Here is a 21111-nt window from a genome sequence, read left to right as displayed (position 1 = left end):
ATTCCAGCTAGCCATGTATACGAAGATGTTGTGGGTGCCCAGAAGGAAATCCACCACCTGCTACCATGACTTCACTATTTGACCCGTAGCTGGAAACCGTAACCCTGGTACAGGGAGGCTGATGGGCGCTACACCTTGCCCAAGGGTGACCCAGCACAGCAGTGGTTAAGAGGTAGTGACATTCTCTTCAGTGCAATCAGCTCTCCCAAGTCGATGCCCCACTGCTGGATGTAATTTAAGGTCATACCCAGGACCTGAAATCTATGACTAATTATACATAAGTTTGAGAATAAATCCACTTAAAAAAAAAAAAAGCATCTTATGATTTTATAAATATGTGATTCTAGAGAAATGTAGTGATGTTTGAAAATGTAATGGGTAGAAAGTAGAGAGTTTTCTTTTCAAATGTAATGAGTAAAAGTCAAAAGTATATATTAGGTGAAAGAAAAGTCTTCCCACCTCTGATCGTGACACACTGACATCTTCAGTGCAATACATAGATTAATTCCTGGATGGGGGGGGGAGTTAAAAGTTCAGTCTTTTTAAAAAATATTTGAAAGTTATTCCAGATTTAAATCGATCAGATTCTCTTAGCAACTATACAAACGTATTGCTGCCACGCCATAAGAAAAAGAAAAACGCTCTAATGCGAAACGTCTATTGCGACAGCAAGATGTTTTTTGCATTTTAGCAAAATATTATTTACAAACTTGTCACGTTATAACAAGAAATGTTTCTTGTCAAAACATATTATTGCTGTAACATAAATTGTTTCAACTTATAACGTGATGTGTTAAGTTACAGTATAACAAGATCATCTATATGAGGCCCTAAGGTGAAACTCATGTTTGATTGGGGTTGAGGGGAAACAGTGTGCAGAGAACAATAAACTAAGGAATGTGGCTCATTTACATGATTTGATTAGGTGTTACTTCATGCTTGGGTTGAAACGTGGTGAGATTCTTCAGTTATTGAGCACGGTGGACGATGTAATAAGTATAGACATACACTGGGAAGGATTTTAAACTACGGTCACACTACAGCTGTTTTGCAATGGGTTAGCGATGAAAATGAGGCGTTTTGGTGACGATGCATGGCGATATACAGGTGAGGTGAGCTAAAAGTTGTGGTCCTGCAGCAGGCGAACACTTGACTACCACACCTTCACACGCTCGAGCAGTCACACTCGCTCACAGGACCCAGTCGTTATGGGAAATACCTGATGTTGATTTAAGCGCAATCAGCACGCACATGTAAGGACACCGAGGCTTTGTGAAGTATTATCATTCTCACGGTCACATTTCTTTCTAGCCATATTTGAGACTGCTTTCTTTTTTTTTTTTTTTGTAAATATCACACCTGCTAATAAACACACTTCCTGCACTTAGATCCATCTACTGCCGCATACCTGATGGAATACTTGCTAAGTCTCTATGAAAAGTGTCCTTATACAGTATGTGTGTGCTGATTGTGCTCAAATCAGCATCAGGTGTTTCCCATAATGACTGGGTCCCAAGCGCGTGTACAACGCACTCTGAAGGATCCCCGAATGTAAATGCGCTTTTTAAGTCTCGGTGAAGGTTGTGCAACATCAACACAGCGGCTTGATAAGGCTCCCGCAAGCATCAGGGACATGAATTTGAGACAAATACATCTCAAGAGGCTCAAAGAAGGTTCCCCAAGCTTCGGGAAATATCCCTAAACCCAGCTGCTTAGTTTGCTGACAAAAACATGGCCACCAAATTTCAATGCATGCGTTGAACTTTTTCGCAATGTTTTTGGCCACTCACAAGGCAGAGACGCAACAAAAAACAACTTGTGAAGCTTGGTGAACATTCACCGTGTATTGCACGATTGGTTGCGATGCTACCAGTTTTTCATCAAGTATTCGCAAACCCATCACGAGCTGGAGTGTGGCCAGGGCCTTACATATCATGGGGGTCCACCTCCTCCCGAGACCAACTTATCACCTTATGAGCCGTTTCACAATCATGGTTGTCTTTTTGAATATCGCCAACTATTTCCTGCAACTAGGTTCAGTATATACGGTATACACCTACAGCCCTACCTACAGCAGGAATGTCTCCGAAAGTTCTTATAAATATGTTTGTAAGAGTCAAATGCAGGCTCAGGTTTTGACCTTGTGGTCATTTCATTTAATTCTACTTTAATTATTACACTTGGATTTTACTATAAATTCAGAATTGTATTTTTATTTTTTAGCACTAACTAGGTTCTACTTTGGGACGTATACAGTACTTTCAATCACAATAGAAATATATTTAAGTGGAAGTTAATTTTTTTTTTTTTTGTAAACTCAGTGCCTCTGACAGGATCCTTTGTCCAGCAAAAATGTCCTCTCCGGAAATCACTCTCCATACAATGAGGTTGTAAATGATTTTTGAAGAAAATATTTGTCTCTTTTGAAACTGAATACTCTGTTGTTGCACAGTTTAAAAAAAAAAAACAGGACCTGAAACAGATGTAAGACACATTTGCAGCAGCGCTTCACATGTGGTTGAAATGTGAGTCCTTCAAAAAGTGTCCTCTCTGGAAAACCACAAGAATCGTCCCCACTTCAGTCGTTATTACAGTTACCACCGTGTACAAACATCACTGTACAGTTATTGAAAATCTGTACTTAACATGCATCACATCCATTTCAATAGTTTTCCACTTTGTATCCCTTACTCTTGTGGACTATAAGAAAGGTGGTCGGTTTTAGGAATACACTATGTATATGCTGTCTTCTCACCACAAATAACGCACCCAGTGTATGACCTGTAGCTCTGAAATTCTGCACAATTCATTTCCATCTCAAAGGGTCATTTCTGGCAGCAAAGAAACACAAAAATCTGAGGTTTGGTTTTTGGACTATTGTGAACCTGAAAAATTGACCCTGATTGTGAAAGTCCTTATAACATAAAACGTTTTCATGTTGTAACAAGAATGGTATAATATTAAGCTTGTATGTCACAATAATGTGAAAATATCTTGTTAAAATGTTTCTTTTTTCTTTCTGACATGGCAGCAATACACTGCACTCTCAGAAAACAAAGTACCTTTAGAGGTTCAACAGCTTGTCACTGGGGTAGGACCTTCTAAGGTACTTATTTGTACCATTTATATACTGATTGGGAACATAGATGTGCCTTTTTGACCCTAAAAGGGTCCACATATTTACCCTGAAGTCCAATAATGAGCCCTAGGGGGTACATTAGTGTAGATTGGACCTTGGGGGACAGAAATGGACTCCTACTGTACCCCTATTTCTAACAGTGTGCCGTAAGCAATAGCTAGAAGTTTGGCTTGGGAGTCTATAGTTTCAGTTGACTTCCACCAAGCGTGCAGAGTATATCTGTAAGTCACAATTTTAACGACTAGGAAGATGATTTAGACTTGGGGGAGGGGGGGTTAGATTTAGACTTGACTTTGGACTTGACTTGGGTTTCTGTTTGAAGTCAGACTTGATATTTTTATCTTCTGTGAAATTCATCAGAAGTGCCAAAAACAGACAAACGCTTTGAGGAGAGGCTGATTTTCAAGGCTTTCATCCTGAAGTTTGCCAACGCCTTCACTCCAATCGTCTACCTGGCTTTCTTCAGAGGCAGGTCAGAGCATTTTTTTTTAAAATATATTTTTCAATCAGCCCAACACTGTTATAACCAGAAATACCGATGCTGAGAACAGTGTAATTACAACATGGTTTTCTCCATACAGCCCCCTTACATTATGCTGTTAAGCTGTACAACCATATACAGTACCTGCCAACCTTCATGCATTTTAAACATCAGCGTCCACTGCTATGAATTATCTAAAAAAAAAATGCCAAAGAGTCGTCTTGTTTTTTTTCCTCCCATATAAAAATGATCAATAAGCCAATCACATATAAATCTGGAATGATTGACTTTAGTTGCAATGGTGGTTTGAAAAACCTCAGAATATATTCTGAGGAACATTTGGTTGATTCTTTTCATCAGCAAAAATGAAACACGTTTCAGTGCTTTCTGTTAAGGAGAATGGGAAAGATTTTACTTCATTAATGTGAAATCAAATCTATCCATGTATGCTTGACTCGGCTAACATGAGACAAATAGCTTATATAGATAATGGGTGGGTTTCCCAAAAGCATCGTAGCACAAAGATCATTGTTACAGTAAATGGTAGAGCGAGCATCACTATATAAACTCTTAATTTCCCTGAGGGAACCCTCCCAAAGGGATCAATAAAGATTAATCTAATCTAATCTAACAATGAACACACACTCTCCTAGTTAAGACGCAATTAGCATTAAGAGGCTTTTGGGAAACCCACCCAATGTCAGTTAACTTGGCTATATTTATTAGGGATGCCACCAACAATTTTTACAAAAAATGGCTTTTTTTGGGGGGGGTAGTGAGTCTAAACTTGGAGGATTGAATCAGCCATCATGGTCGAAACTAGTATGTGATTATACAGGGGTTTATAGTTACCTCCATCTTTTTTCTCATCTCATTATCTCTAGCCGCTTTATCCTGCTCTACAGGGTCGCAGGCAATCTGGAGCCTATCCCAGCTGACTACGGGCGAAAGGCGGGGTACACCCTGGACAAGTCGCTAGGTCATCACAGGGCTGACACATAGACACAGACAACCATTCACACTCACATTCACACCTACGGTCAATTTAGAGTCACCAGTTAACCTAACCTGCATGTCTTTGGACTGTGGGGGAAACCGGAGCACCCGGAGGAAACCCACGCGGACACGGGGAGAACATGCAAACTCCGCACAGAAAGGCCCTCGCCGGCCACGGGGCTCAAACCCGGACCTTCTTGCTGTGAGGCGACAGCGCTAACCACTACACCACCGTGCCGCCCTCTATCTTTTTTGTTTTTAAACAAATAAAAAGCTAAGGTGTAAAGTTTAGTTACAGTGTAGAAAGGTTTACATGCACACTTTATTAAGTGCTTTATATGAGTATACTTTTCTACAGTAAATGTTCTGATTTCCTACATGCAAACTTTTCAAGTTTCTACGTTTTAACTAAAACTGCTGAACAGCAGCTTTTTACACACACACACACACACACACACACACACACACACACACACACACACACACACGTGCCTTGTGGCTTTGGACGAAGCCCGTGTGTGTGTCCCATTCTATAACTGCGGGTACATTTCAAGTGTTGACTCTGTTAGTCCTTGTCAACTCTGTTACTGTTAAACTGGGCAATCCATTCATAGAACTGATGAGTTGACATTTTCCACCATTTTGTGTCTTAACTCCACATGGCATGTATAAAAACAGAATTTTATGGATTTTAATCATATTATTGTTTTTTTTGTTTTGTTTTTTTTTGTTTTTTAAATGAGTGAGAGATTCACTCCAATATCACAATAACAGATTTGATGAATAATTAATCTACTGTTGGTGTAAAATCCGCAACATTTTGCTCAAATTAATGAAACAAACACAACATATCTCACTGCCTTTCTGAAGTTTACCGCCAGAGGAAGTGACATCACTTGGTGCAGGTGCCATGCATATTATTTAAAAGTCTTTGTGGATTTTATGCGGTTTTATAACAGAGTTGACAAGAACATTGGGCTGGATTTAAAAAAAATGAATTTTTTAAAATTACTGAAATTTTCCATAATACAGAAAATACACTTTCTATGCAATTGATTTTATAACAGTTAATAGAATAAGCCCCAAAAAAACAGATTGTTGGACTTGTGTTTATTCGAGTTGAATGTATGAATTCGGAGTCAAGGACAGTCAATAATGTGGGGGGAGGGGTGGGAGTCATTTAGTTAATGTTTTATGGATAAATTGAGTCTAAGATGTACATCAGGCATTGCTATTGGTGAAAGTTTGTCATAATTTGCATAATTGTTCAAAACTGATTTCAGTATGGGTTTCTTTTGCGGAAAATCACAAAAGGTTTATTTTGGAGACGCGAAATGTACCCCGAATTCTAAAATGGCCCGTATATAGAGGATATTACCCGGTTGCACAAAGATATGAAGTTTATCTTCAAGTGGTGAACATATTGTTCACAAGTGAGCGAAGTGAACGAGTGAAAATATTTTTCAACATGAGAAGATAAACTTCAGATATTCACGTAACAATGTAATGTTCATTATATTATATGGACACATCCACAAAAAAAAAAAAAGTATGCAAGTTGATCAAAAGAATTTTAATTTTGAACCGGTTCGCCGTTTTGACAACACATGTCAAGTCAGTGGGAAAACACTGGGAGTGACATCATCAGAGTGAAATATCAGGAATTATTATACATACAGGATACTTTTTCGATGGAATAAAAACGTGTTCTATTCCCTTCTTGTGGGTTTCGTTCATTTGCTTTGATAGCATGCAATATTGTTAGCGTACCGCTTATCCTACGTGTATTACTGTACGTCACTCGACCCAATGGAGAATGAGCGTTGAATATGGTTTACGATATTGCATGGTTGTCAAGACAACATGACGTCACACGTCGGCGACGTAAAACTTCTGCGCTAGGAAGCGACTGTGATAATTTGCAAACAAACATGGCCGCCAGGTTTGCTTCGTTAAATACGGAAGATTTTGAGAGAATTTTGAAAGAGAAAGACACATTGAACACCCGAAAGGAATGTCTGTATAATAATAATCTCATCTCATTATCTGTAGCCGCTTTATCCTGTTCTACAGGGTCGCAGGCAAGCTGGAGCCTATCCCAGCTGACTACGGGCGAAAGGCGGGGTACACCCTGGACAAGTCGCCAGGTCATCACAGATAATAATAATAATATTGGCTGGCTTTTTTCGTGGCCTATCCGATATATTCCATTCAGCTACTCGTCTTCGACTCGTTCAGTATCATGTTAGCTAAATGGAATATATCTGATATACCACTCAATGCCAGCCAATATTATTTAAATGTCACTCATATCCATGAGGTATTTCATATGAAAAATGCGAGTTTTTCAACACGAGAAGATAAACTTCATTATCTTCAAGCCGAGGTGTGATTTTTCTTTTTATTATATAGACACATTCACAAACAAAAAGTACCCAAATTTATCAAAGCAATTCACTGATTTCGGCGGCACGGTGGTGTAGTGGTTAGCGGTGTCGCCTCACAGCAAGAAGGTCCGGGTTCGAGCCCCGTGGCCGGCGAGGGCCTTTCTGTGCGGAGTTTGCATGTTCTCCCCGTGTCCGCGTGGGTTTCTTCCGGGTGCTCCGGTTTCCCCCACAGTCCAAAGACATGCAGGTTAGGTTAACTGGTGACTCTAAATTGACCGTAGGTGTGAATGTGAGTGTGAATGGTTGTCTGTGTCTATGTGTCAGCCCTGTGATGACCTGGTGACTTGTCCAGGGTGTACCCTGCCTTTCGCCCGTAGTCAGCTGGGATAGGCTCCAGCTTGCCTGCGACCTTGTAGAACAGGATAAAGCGGCTAGAGATAATGAGATGAGATGAGAATTCCCCGATTTCCTCACGGGTGACCATAGAGATTTATGTCACTATTTTGGTTCTCCATGTGCTGTATGGAAAATGGTGTATTTCCCAGTAAGACACTTGTGTCCATACACACACACCCCAAGTTCTACTTTAGACAAGTGTTTTGTGAAAGGACGGTATTGAAAACATACAGTAGGACATTATTCCTCTTTGAAGTTGGTGGGTCTGCATTACTGTGGTGGCTGGTAAACATGCCTTACCTTACCTTTTGACTTTATTTGCATTACCTTCAGGCTCATTGGCCGTCCAGGCAACTACGTCTACGTTATTGGGACTTACCGAATGGAGGAGGTGTGTGTTTATTTCAGCTTATTCATACAACTAGTACAAGCTTTTGTTATTTGTAGTAGAAAAAAGCATTATTTTTGTCGAACCTTTTAAAATGAGTCCAGTCGAAGTGTTACTAGAGCGACTGTTTTTCATGAGCGATCATGATTTGTGTGTTTTGCACCTGCTGTAGTGTGCTCACGGTGGCTGCCTTATGGAGCTGTGCATTCAGCTGTGCATCACCATGCTTGGCAAGCAGCTTATCCAGAACAATCTGTTTGAGATTGGCATTCCGTGAGTATACACGACCATATGTATGTACGCTCTCAGCCCACCACCATGGTGTTCATTTCATATCGGTGTCTTGCAAATAGCGAATTGACAGTGAGTGAGTGAATGAACTGAATTGAAAAGCCATTCAAATGTATTAAATTTCTATAACAGCAGCTGTGATTTGGTAATTTTGACAGCAAGATTAATCACAGGTTTATATTAATGCACTCATTCTAATACATTATCATATTTATTGGAACAACTCGTGACCGACTTCTATAGTAGAGATGGCACATAATCAGAGCCTGAAAATAAAAACATTTCAAAACTGTTTATTAAATAAAGAAAAATGCATAATCGTTGATATGGTGATGTTTTCTGTAAGGAGACTTTTTATTTAATATTTACTATTTATCACACCTCAGGAAAGTCCTTATTGATTTTTCAGTAACATGATGATTTTTGATTTTTTTTTTTTTTTTGATCAAGAGAGGAAAAAAGAGAAGCTTGTGAGGGAATAACTGTTAATAGCTGCTATAATGTAAGTGATAACAGGAATTAATTTGTGTCCCAGGTATTGCAAAACATTAAGAGGCTGTCCACACGGCAACGGATTCAGGTGATTCTGATAAAATTGTTTATCGTTTCGGCCTAGCGTCTACACGGTACCGGCGTTTTGGGTGCCCCAAAATGATATTTTTTGAGAACGGGTTCCAGAGTGGAAAAATCTGGCAACGGCGCCGTTGCGAAGTCGTCTGGATGAGTAGAACGGATTTGTTTACGATGATGTCACAACCACATGACTAGAACAAGCAGCACTCTCGCTGTTTTGTATGAACCACTGCATTGCATTCACTTTTGTATACAGCTTTTCTTTTAAATAAACAAGTAACTGAACCATTTCTTGAATTTCTTTTTTTTTATTGGATAAGACTGCTTTTCAAAATGTTCACACACAATAAGAAAATTAAGTTATATAAAACTATGCACACTAATAAAACTAATTTGTACACACACAAGGCACGATTTCCTCGCGTAGTCGCAGCCATCTTGTTGTTGTGTGCTTGTTCCTGTGGAGTGCTTCACACCGGGTAGAAGAAGGGGTTTATGCGCACGCGTCTACTTCTTCTATTGTTCTGGTGTCTCCGATGGGACCGTCTTACAGCGCACGTAGAGGTGTGGCATGTGTATTGCATCGTTTTCAGCAAGCGTTGCGTTGCCATATGTACCTGATATTTTACTGATCCGTTGCCCATGTGGACGCGATATTTTTTTTAATAAAATCTCGTTGTCGTGTGGATGTAGCCTAAATGTAAGGGCTACAGTGCCCTTTACAATTATTGGCACCCATTGTAAAGATTAGTAAAAAGGGTTAAAAAATAAATCCAACTTTTGGTGAAGTCGCTTCATCTCGCACTGAAACAAGGAGAAAAATCCAACCTTTAATTGAAATCAATTTATTCAGAGAAAAACAAATCCCACATCAAGAAAAATATTTTCAACAAAAACGCATGTGACACTATTATTGGCACCCCTGGAAATGATGGTGAACACAATGTAACTGAGGTACGGTTCCCATTTAAATTGTACATTTTGGAGTTGATTGGAGTGTGTAGGAACTTTCAAGCTGTAATCCATGACTTCCTGATTAACTGGGGAACAAATATGAGGCAACACGAAGGCCAAATTCCCTTAGTCATCCATCAAAATGGGAAAAATAAGAGAACACACAAACCAAATGAGGGAGAAGTGTGTTGACTTTCATAATTTAGGGCATGGTGATTTTAAAAATAAATTAATAAATAAAGCTACTCACCTGAAAATATCAATTTCTACTGTTAGGCCAATAATAATAATAAAGTGGACACCAACTGGAACTGTTACAAATTTGCCTGGAAGAGGAGCCAAGTTTATTTTGCCCCCATGTACAGTGAGGAGGAGGGTAAGAGAGGCAAAAAAAAAATCCCCAAGGATCACTATTTTACAAGAAAAAGTAAAATCTTGGGGTTTCCAAGTCTCCAAAACCACCATCAGACGCCACCTCCATGTCAACAGATGATTTGGAAGGTTTGCCAGAAAGTCTTTTCTCTTAGTTAAGCACAAACGTAAGCGCTTGGAAGTTTTCGAAATGCTACTACAACTTTGACTGGAACTACGGTATGTTCAATGGTCTGATGAAACTAAAATGGAGGTTTTGTGACGACAAACACTCAAGGTGTGGTTGGTATAAAAAGGATGGCTATAATGAAAAGAACCCGATCCCAACTGTAAAATATGATGGAAATTCTGTGACGTTTTGGGACTGTTTTTCCTCCAAAGACCCTGGAAACCTTGTTAGGGTCCATGGCATCACAGACTCCATGAAATACCAGGACATTTTTAAATCAGAATCTGGCTGCCTCTGCAAGGAAACTAAAACTGGGTCATCACTGGCTCTTCCAGCAGGGCAATGATCCAAAGTATATGTCCAAATCAATACAAAAATGGTTATCTGACCCGAGAATCAAGTTTCTGCCCTGGCCATCTCAGTCCCCTGACCTGAACCCCATTGAAAAGCTGAAAAGGAGTGAGCACAAGAGAGGGCCTCGGATGCTGGACGATCTGGAGAAATTGTGTAAAGAGGAATGGTCTCTGATGCCCTGCTCTGTATCTCCAACCTTGTATAATGGTATAGGAGAGATTCGGAGCTGTTTTACAAGCAAAGGGAGGTTGTACAAAGTATTAAATGCATGGGGTGCCAATAATTGTGGAGGGCACTGTATAACTGGTTAAAATTGGCGTGTCATTCGTTAATAAATTTCACAATTTGCTGTGTCACAAAAGGTGTTAAACACTGGGACTTGCATTTGTAGCAGCAACTTCACACTCCCCTAATCATTTATTTTTCTTTAGCAGCACTCAATGTTATTTTTTTATTGCTTACATAATGAAATGGAAATGTACAGTATATTTAAGTTATTCCATGAAATCGGGTCGTACATGAGCCAATAGCTGACGAAACGTGTAGCTCCGAGTCGGCTATAAGCCATGTACGACAAGATTGAGTGGAATGACTCTTTCTCTATCCACATTCACTGGATTTTGAGAAACTGAGCATTTTTATTTTTTGCAAAGTCGATAAATAAATAACTTTTTATACAAAACGTCCGCCAAAATCATTTCCGCTTAGGCGGACTTCTTAAAAACCTATCGATGGCTGCGCGAATTGACTTTAGTGTTGTTGTTTTTTGTAGAAAGTGCCGTCTTGCTGTCGTGCCGAGATATAGAATAGCTTTAGACATTTGTTTAATTCTTCCTTGGATATTTCAGTGATGTAATTTTCAAACTTCTTTGAGCTTTCGAACCGGTTTAATAAATAAATAAATTCAACAAATTTTAATGCTTAAAGTGCCATTCCACCATTGGATGTATTCTTTGGCATAAAATACAATATATTTTGACAACATGTATAAATGGTATCACTAGATAGAGAAATCTTTTAGCTTCAAAATGATATATCAAACATAATTTTTTGACAACGACAAGTATATTAGTTTTGCAACCAAAGTCACCTACCCTTTTAATTTCCGCGCGTGATGTCATCGGCAGGTTCCCCTTCTTGTGTACCGTGTGACGTGGCACATATCAGCAATGGCGGATAGAACGCGATAAAAAATAATACCAATAAATCTAGCTAATACCAATAAATCTAGCTAACTGAAAGATTAACTCAAAATTTTTCGCAATTTTTTTGGCCCCCATATACGAGGAGAAATGACACACTCACTTTGGGGGTTTCCTGGTCTAAAAATAGACCGACACGTGGTACACAAGAAGGGGAACCTGCCGATGACATCACGTTTCACTACCGCGCGGAAATTAAAAGGGTAGGTGACTTTGGTCGCAAAATTAATATACTTGTCGTTGTCAAAAAATTATGTTTGATATATCATTTTGAAGCTAAAAGATTTCTCTGTCTAGTCATGTTGTCATAAAATATATTGTATTTTATGCCAAAGAATACATCCAATGGTGGAATGGCACTTTAAAGATGAAGAATGTAAACGAACCAGCGAAATGACAGTCGCAATTTGTGAAAATGCGATGATAATAATTCTTGGAAAAAAAAGATATGTTCTTACCATCAAATACTTGTATTCCATATTTTGTTGCTTTTTGTATTTTTTGGGGTTTTGTTTTCGAGTCGAGTTTTTATTTCGTCCTCGGTTTGTTCAGCAACACGCTTCGCCATTTTTGCTTTTCTCTACTCACAGTATATGAGCCGATAGCCTAGTAGTAGAGTAGCCAATCAGAGCGCGCGATTGCTCATATCCAGTGAATGTGGATAGAATAAAACCATTTAGAATATGCAAACAATCTGTATATTTCCACATTGCAGCAAATTGAAGAAAATGCTTCGCCGCTGTAAGACAAAGGGAGACGCAAATCAAGAGGACTTTCACAAATCCCTGGCCTCACATGAGAAAGACTACTTCCTCAACCCTTATGTTGGCCTTAATCCAGAGTATATGGAGATGAGTGAGTCACTGCACACCCCCACGCACACATGTAAACACAAGAAACAACTCCAAGATGGACAACTGCATTTCTAGAGATTTTCCCAAAACCGCATTATTTCTTTCTCATCAGTGTAAATTTTGACATTTGATTTATTGTTAATAAACGCAGGCCGTTGTGAATCAAGGCTGTCGAGTCAGTGTCTGTGCAGTCCATGATCTCGTCGGTCTGTCCTCAGTTGTCCTTTACATCTGAGTGGATTTGGATGATGTTACCTAACCCAGACAGAAAACGCTGTCTGCTTACTACTAGCGCTGTAAAAGCGAGGTTGTAGAATCCGAGCAGCTTTCTCGCTCATCGCTCTCGCTGCCGCAGCGTGGGCTGGCCTTCTGCTAAGAGAGTGGCACCATGGGTCCTGCAGAGTGGTGTGAGATTACAAGCTTTGGTTGTAGAAACCACTCCACAAGCTAAAACGATGTTGCTTCCAGCAGATGCATCTGAAATGTTGTGGGAAATGTCTGTTGGCTTGCCCTGATCACCTGAAAAACTGCACTTGATGATGTATGCTCTGGATCGGACCCCCAAGCTATTTTGTGAGCTGCTTATTCAGTCTAGGTTCTTTATGATGCTTCATCACACGAGATATTTATTACATTAATGGTATTTTGCAGACACGCTTATCCAGCAGTTGGGGGGGGGTTGGCTAGAAAGAGCCTTTCTTACTGTTCCAGGGAATCGAGCCAGCAACCTTTTGGTCCCAAAGCGTCTTCTCTAACTTATTTATACGTTTTGTCTTCATCATCTAGTGATCCAGTTTGGAATGGTGACCTTGTTTGTGGCCTCCTTCCCTCTGGCTCCTCTGTTTGCGCTCCTGAACAACGTTCTCGAGATCCGCCTCGACGCCAAGAAATTCGTCACAGAGTACAGACGGCCCATTGCTGGCAAAGCAAAAAATATCGGTTAGTATCTGTATACTATATCACCATTCTTTCTTTTGTCCTTTCATATTTACGCGACAGTAGAGGTAGGATTTCATTACTGTAAATATGGACTAACAAAACTAGAAGAGCTTGTTAAGAGGATCAGCACAAGGTGGCGGGATGAAACGTCAGACAGAATGTCACAATTGTCACTGCGTCTAAGACAAAGCCTCACTTCGAGATCGATCTACTTCGACAGTATAATTTCACACTAGTCCTAATGCAGCAGTGGAAACCTCTACTGTCTTTTCTGTGTTTACCTTTTTTTTTTCTTCTCACGTTTCAAGCTAAATCAGGTGTTCCTCTTGAAATGTGGTTCCTTCTATAAAAAAATCTGTGGTTATACTTGAACACCACCTTGTGGCAATACTCTGAGAGTCATGTATCATTTGTAATGTTGATGAAATGGCAAAGATGAGTTCTTTAAGAATTTAACTTCAAGTCGCCTGACTTTAAAAAAAAAAAATCCCTCTCCTTTCTAGGCATCTGGTACAACCTTCTGAGAGGACTGAGCAAAGTGGCAGTCATCGTCAATGTAAGTTCTAAAGTATTAAACTTTCAGAAACAAACAACAAAGGTATTATTAAAGTGTCCCATCTATAACCCCGATTCCAAAAAAGTTGGGACAAAGTACAAACTGTAAATAAAAACGGAATGCAATGATGTGGAAGTTTCAAAATTCCATATTTTATTCAGAATAGAACATAGATGACATATCAAATGTTTAAACTGAGAAAATGCATCATTTAAAGAGAAAAATTTAGGTGATTTTAAATTTCATGACAACAACACATCTCAAAAAAGTTGGGACAAGGCCATGTTTACCACTGTGAGACATCCCCTTTTCTCTTTACAACAGTCTGTAAACGTCTGGGGACTGAGGAGACAAGTTGCTCAAGTTTAGGAATAGGAATGTTAACCCATTCTTGTCTAATGTAGGATTCTAGTTGCTCAACTGTCTTGGGTCTTTTTTGTCGTATCTTCCGTTTTATGATGCGCCAAATGTTTTCTATGGGTGAAAGATCTGGACTGCAGGCTGGCCAGTTCAGTACCCGGACCCTTCTTCTACGCAGCCATGATGCTGTAATTGATGCAGTATGTGGTTTGGCATTGTCATGTTGGAAAATGCAAGGTCTTCCCTGAAAGAGACGTCATCTGGATGGGAGCATATGTTGCTCTAGAACCTGGATATACCTTTCAGCATTGATGGTGTCTTTCCAGATGTGTAAGCTGCCCATGCCACACGCACTAATGCAACCCCATACCATCAGAGATGCAGGCTTCTGAACTGAGCGCTGATAACAACTTGGGTCGTCCTTCTCCTCTTTAGTCCGAATGATACGGCGTCCCTGATTTCCATAAAGAACTTCAAATTTTGATTCGTCTGACCACAGAACAGTTTTCCACTTTGCCACAGTCCATTTTAAATGAGCCTTGGCCCAGAGAAGACGTCTGCGCTTCTGGATCATGTTTAGATACGGCTTCTTTGAACTATAGAGTTTTAGCTGGCAACGGCGGATGGCACAGTGAATTGTGTTCACAGATAATGTTCTCTGGAAATATTCCTGAGCCCATTTTGTGATTTCCAATACAGAAGCATGCCTGTATGTGATGCAGTGCCGTCTAAGGGCCCGAAGATCACGGGCACCCAGTATGGTTTTCCAGCCTTGACCCTTACGCACAGAGATTCTTCCAGATTCTCTGAATCTTTTGATGATATTATGCACTGTAGATGATGATATGTTCAAACTCTTTGCAATTTTACACTGTCGAACTCCTTTCTGATATTGCTCCACTATTTGTCGGCGCAGAATTAGGGGGATTGGTGATCCTCTTCCCATCTTTACTTCTGAGAGCCGCTGCCACTCCAAGATGCTCTTTTTATACCCAGTCATGTTAATGACCTATTGCCAATTGACCTAATGAGTTGCAATTTGGTCCTCCAGCTGTTCCTTTTTTGTACCTTTAACTTTTCCAGCCTCTTATTGCCCCTGTCCCAACTTTTTTGAGATGTGCTGCTGTCATGAAATTTCAAAATGTCTCACTTTTGACATTTGATATGTTGTCTATGCTCTATTGTGAATACAATATCAGTTTTTGAGATTTGTAAATTATTGCATTCCGTTTTTATTTACAATTTGTACTTTGTCCCAACTTTTTTGGAATTGGGGTTGTAGCTCGTACTAAATTTGTCTGTTTGCCTCTTGTGGTTTCTGATCAGAAACGCAACCCGGAAGTCTCACCAAAATGAGCCGTTTTTCATGATGATGAGAATTGAAAGAGATTTCCAACGCGCTTAGTGGATTTACTGCTGCTTTGTTACTTCTCAGGCGTTTGTGATCTCCTTCACATCCGATTTCATCCCCCGAATGGTTTATCAGTTCGTGTACAGTCCTGACAGAACGCTGCACGGCTTCACAAACCACTCCCTCTCCTATTTCAACGTCACCGACTTTGCGCCGAACACAGAACCGGTGGAGCCGATGTTCCTGGGCCACAAAGTGGAAGTTTGCAGGTGCTGGCAGAAATCATTTCGAAATCATCACCAAGGATAACATTTGGTGTATTTCATTATTGTACATGCTGTGTTTTTTTTCTTATATTTTTCCTACAGCGATAATAGTATATATGATCTACACCACAGTGCTGATCTGATTGGTCAGAAGGTGTTGATTTATTTCCTAGAGCAGCAGCTCTGACAGTAGTTCTGGCTGTAATTCAAATCCCAGCTATATATGTATTAATATGTTTGTTTTAATCAGTGATGTAGTGGTTAGCACTGTCGCCTCATAGCAAGAAGGTTCTGGGTTCAAGCTCAGTGGCCAACGATGGCCTTTCTGTGTGAAGTTTGCATGTTCTCCCAGTGTCTGGTGTGGGTTTCCTCCTCTGAGTGCTCCGGTTTCCCCTATAGTCCAAAGACGTGTGTTTAGGTGAACTGGCTACTCTAAATTGCCCATAGGCGTGAACGTGTGTATGAATGAATGGTTGTTTCCCAAACCCGGAAATGGTTACAGCAGCGAGGGCATCCGGTATAAAACTATGCTCCAGTTAATATGATATCTGGATCAATAGGGTCCACATGGCGGTGACCCCCAAGCTGGAAGAAGTGAGTGTTTAATCCATCACACAGAAGTGCTTGTATGATTTACGCTTGACATGTACTTTAAACCTAATAAGAAATGGATATCTAAAGTGCTTTTATTTAACAAAGATAAACGGATAGTCTTTGTTTATGTAACATTCGTGGAAGGAGTCTCCAGTGTCAGGGCTTTGTAACAGTCATAGTTTTCCTCCATGGGAAAGTTTTCAATCTTCGATTGGACCGGATGGGGCGTAAAATATGAGCTCATCCGGCCGACAGGTGATGAGCTTATGCCATCATGTGTTGCCCGTCATCCATCCAGCATCGTCCACATTTCACGAAAATCGCTTCTTCTCTTTCAATTCTTCACCGATTTTTATTCTTTTTGGCAGGAAGGTAGGTCTGCCTGGGGTGCATATGACTTCTAAATACATTTGCATAATTGCAATTAATAATGAAGATATGGTGTAATTAACCCTAATGAGTAGTTTCCACACATCACTTCTCCCTCAATTCTTCACTGATTTTTGATTATTTCTGGCATGAGGGTAGGGGTACCTAGGGTGCATATAACTTCGAACCAGATTTGCTTAATTACAGTTATTAATGAAGTTATGGACTAATTAAGCCTTAATGAGCAGTTCAACAAAAAACGGTTCTTCTCGGTCAATTCCTCACTGTTTTGGATTCTTTCTGGCAAATAGGTCGGTATTCCTAGGGTGAATATCGCTTCTATATATAGCTTGTATATAGCTTGCAACATTTATTGCGCAAGGTGGCCCACTTTAGATCGTTCCTTCTGGACTAGACGGAGCCGGAGTGAGCGACGCCATCATTCACAGTCTCGTTCAATAATATCGTGCTATGTTTCACCTAGTAGAAAAATATTTGATGGCTAGCTTGGTAGTTTACTACCGTCAATTTAATGAATAAAATACACGAATTTTAAAAATGAAATAAGTAAGGTTGTGTAAGGTAAGCTGTTGGTATGCAAGGAGATTACCACCACTTGCATAACCATGATAGCTGGCTAGCTCAATGCCAGTAACACAGATGGGGGGGTCCTCAAGGATTCTTTAGTAAACATGATGTTAAGGGTGAGCATTACACCAAAGGGTTCATCAGAAATCAATGAAGCTCTTGGAACCTATGTTCATACCCATTTTCCACCAACAGGGAATGAGTTACGTACACCAAATTTTGAACCATTTGGAGCATTTCGACCATAAATAAATTTGTTTGGAACCAAAGTACAGCTGGCTTTTCCAGCAAGAACCATGACATCAGTGGGCGTGTCATTAGTTTGGACATTGGAAAAGGATGCATCTTCAGAAAAAAATGGAATGAAAAATATCTGCAATAACAGAACAAAACCTCGCAGGTGTGCTCCACCATCTTGCTACTACTGTTTACTATTTACTCCCAATGTGAATTGTACAATGCCCTCCGTTCATGACGCATAGTTCCCTGTGTCTGAAATCACTCCCTACTCACTACATAGTGGACTATATAGTGAGTTGGCCATTTTGTAGTGCTATCCGAATGTCTCTCATCTCATTATCTCTAGCCGCTTTATCCTTCTACAGGGTCGCAGGCAAGCTGGAGCCTATCCCAGCTGACTACGGGCGAAAGGCGGGGTACACCCTGGACAAGTCGCCAGGTCATCACAGGGCTGACACATAGACACAGACAACCATTCACATTCACACCTACGCTCAATTTAGAGTCACCAGTTAACCTAACCTGCATGTCTTTGGACTGTGGGGGAAACCGGAGCACCCGGAGGAAACCCACGCGGACACGGGGAGAACATGCAAACTCCGCACAGAAAGGCCCTCGCCGGCCACGGGGCTCGAACCCGGACCTTCTTGCTGTGAGGCGACAGCGCTAACCACTACACCACCGTGCCGCCTTGTTTATTTGTTTTGGTTTTTTTTTTTCCTTCCCCCTCCATTTTACTAATGGGCTCACTATATAGTCCTCTATAAAGAATTCCCTATATAGTACGTAGGGAGTAGTGAACAAGTGAGTGATTTCGGACACAGCCCTTGATCACACTCAAAACTGGTGAGAATGTGGGCTGGCACCAAGGTTCAAAGAATCCTGAATGGATTCGGTTCAAGAACCCATTCCCTGTTGGTTGAAAAGGGCTGTATTCCTGGGGCAAGTGCACAGTTGTGCTTCACCAAAGCAGATCTTGGATGGCAGTACAGGAAGGAGTCACAGGGCCCATGATGGCACTCTGTGCACGTTATATTACGCAGCAGCTGTGAGGCCATCTATACAGTCTGAGAGCATAAGGACAAGCGGTCGCAATATATAACTAATTACTGATGCACGGCAAGTTCATGCTCTTCTTAATAATTTAATAATGTAAATACTGTCCTTAGGTATAAGGATTACAGAGATGCCCCGTGGTCAGATACCCCATATGAACAATCGAGAGCGTTCTGGAATATTCTGGCAGCACGGCTGGCGTTCGTCATCGTCTTTCAGGTGACCGAAAAGGGTTCAACTTGACTTGTTTGAAAAAGCAAATGCCAATAACACGCTTTTATAGCTGATTTCCGATCTCATTGTCTTTGCAGAATGTGGTGATGCTAATGAGTGACTTTGTGGACTGGATAATCCCAGACATCCCCAAAGACATCAGCTTGCAAATGCACAAGGAGAAGAACGTGATTGTGGAGCTCTTTATGAAAGAAGAACTGGGAAAGAGGCTTACGAGCAAGCGAAAGGGCAAGCCCAGTCCCCAGTCACGCTCTCGAACACCTTTGCAAGTACAAATCAACAACCACTAGTCCATGTGCAAGGTGGGGAAGAATGCAACTATCCCTGCAGCTCATCAGAAGCGTGTGCGAATCAAGAGGAGCTAGATTGTGTAAAAATATGAAGGTTACAATGGATTAAAGTGAAATGGTACCTGAGAGGAGCAGCTCGCTGACGGGAGCCAGAGGCACGAGATCACAGAAGATGCACCAAGACTGACACGTGTACCTTGCATTTTAGCTTTTCTTTTTGTCTCGGTTACTTCATAAACACTTAAGCGAAATGCAGAGACGGCTGTTGTTGTTTGTTGTTTTGTTTTTATTTCAATAAATTTTATTTCAATAAATACCTTGAGATTGTTATGGTTTTTATTAATTTACTGTTTGTGTGTCAAGAAAATCTTCCATGTAGTCGTTGTTGGTGTCTCCTTCATAGAAAAGCTTTTTTTTTTTTCCATTTTTATATTGATTTTTATTTAAACCACACCTCAACAACTAAGCTTTTTTTTTTTTTAACAATAATATCTAGAACATGTTTAAATTTTTCTTATGGCATTTAACATTGTTCATCACTTTTGTTTTTAATATATTCATAATAAATGTTTTATAAAGTCGAACACCGTTATGTGCAAGGTCACGCTTAGGAAAGCCACAGTTCTGGAAAATGATTGGTCGTTAAAACCTGCACCTTTTTTTTTTTTTTTTTTTTTGTGAGCAAATGATCATGTTACTGGATAATTCTGAGAGATGATGATAAATTCTCACCCCTTAACATTTACTGTAAAATAGAACCGACTGATTCTTACTAACGGGAATAAACAATCATCGATTTAAAAAAATAATAATTTGGACTTTTAATATAATAATTCAAAATTGAAATTGTTTATTCTATCCACATTCACTGGATATGAGCAATTGCGTGCTCTGATTGATTGATTGATTGATTGATTGATTGATTGATTGATTGATTGATTGATTGATTGATTTGGCTACACTACTAATAGGATATCAGCTTATATAGTGTGAGTAGAGAAAAACAAAATGGCGGCGTGTTGCCGAACCGACCAAGGACAAAATAAAAACTCTACTCGAAAACAAAGCAACAAAATATTTTATTTTTCAAGAATTATAGCATTTTTCATAAATTGCTCCTGTCATTTCGCCAGTTTTTCTTCATTCTAAGCGGAAATTATTCTGTTGGACGTTTTGTATAAAGTTTTTATTTATTGAATTTATGAAAAATAAAAATGCTCCGTTTCTCAAAGTCCAGTGAATGTGGATAGAATAAAACAGTTATTCCACTCAATCTCCTCGTACATGGTTTATAGCCAACTTGGTGCTACGCGCCTCGTCAGCTATCAGCTCATGTACGGCTCGATTTTGTAGAATAACTGTTAAATAAATGGCTGCAGTGTGTTGATGTACTGCTGATCATTTTGTGTCATAGTTAACAAAGTAAGAGAAATCTGATGTTTTAATCTCTTTAGCCTTTTAAGGACATTTCAGTAGAAACGTACATAAGCTTTTTCAAGAGGTTTGTTAGACTTGATGGCATTAAATGAAAATTTATGCATGAATGTTTTTGCACTGCTGAAAGTATGTCTGCTGTCTTTTTTTTTTTTTAAATATATATGTATAACAGGTTTTTTGTGATCGAGCATAGTGGACATGATATCTACAGCTCAAGAGGCCTTAATGTATGTCACTTTTTAAATATAATTCGATTTTTTTTTTTTACTTAATTT

General features: G+C 39.9%; 1 protein-coding gene across 3 annotated transcripts in view; it reads left to right on the top strand.

Moving 5' to 3' along the window:
• The window catches only part of ano1a (anoctamin 1, calcium activated chloride channel a), a 245511-nt gene extending 225730 nt beyond the window's left edge, over positions 1-19781 (top strand). For all 3 annotated transcript variants that reach the window (XM_060940931.1, XM_060940929.1, XM_060940930.1), the window contains 9 exons: positions 3500-3611; positions 7733-7790; positions 7960-8060; positions 12418-12557; positions 13343-13495; positions 13999-14051; positions 15847-16031; positions 18989-19094; positions 19187-19781. In XM_060940931.1, the coding sequence (XP_060796914.1) occupies positions 3500-3611; positions 7733-7790; positions 7960-8060; positions 12418-12557; positions 13343-13495; positions 13999-14051; positions 15847-16031; positions 18989-19094; positions 19187-19399 (1121 nt within the window). In that variant the 3' untranslated portion in view covers positions 19400-19781. The remainder of the gene's footprint in view (positions 1-3499; positions 3612-7732; positions 7791-7959; positions 8061-12417; positions 12558-13342; positions 13496-13998; positions 14052-15846; positions 16032-18988; positions 19095-19186) is intronic.
• Positions 19782-21111: the final 1330 nt, after the last annotated feature.

This window comes from Neoarius graeffei, chromosome 15 (genome assembly GCF_027579695.1).
Source record: "Neoarius graeffei isolate fNeoGra1 chromosome 15, fNeoGra1.pri, whole genome shotgun sequence".
Lineage (NCBI taxonomy): Eukaryota > Metazoa > Chordata > Actinopteri > Siluriformes > Ariidae > Neoarius > Neoarius graeffei.
Note: the sequence above shows the minus strand (reverse complement) of the source record. Positions and strands in the feature narration are given on the sequence as shown.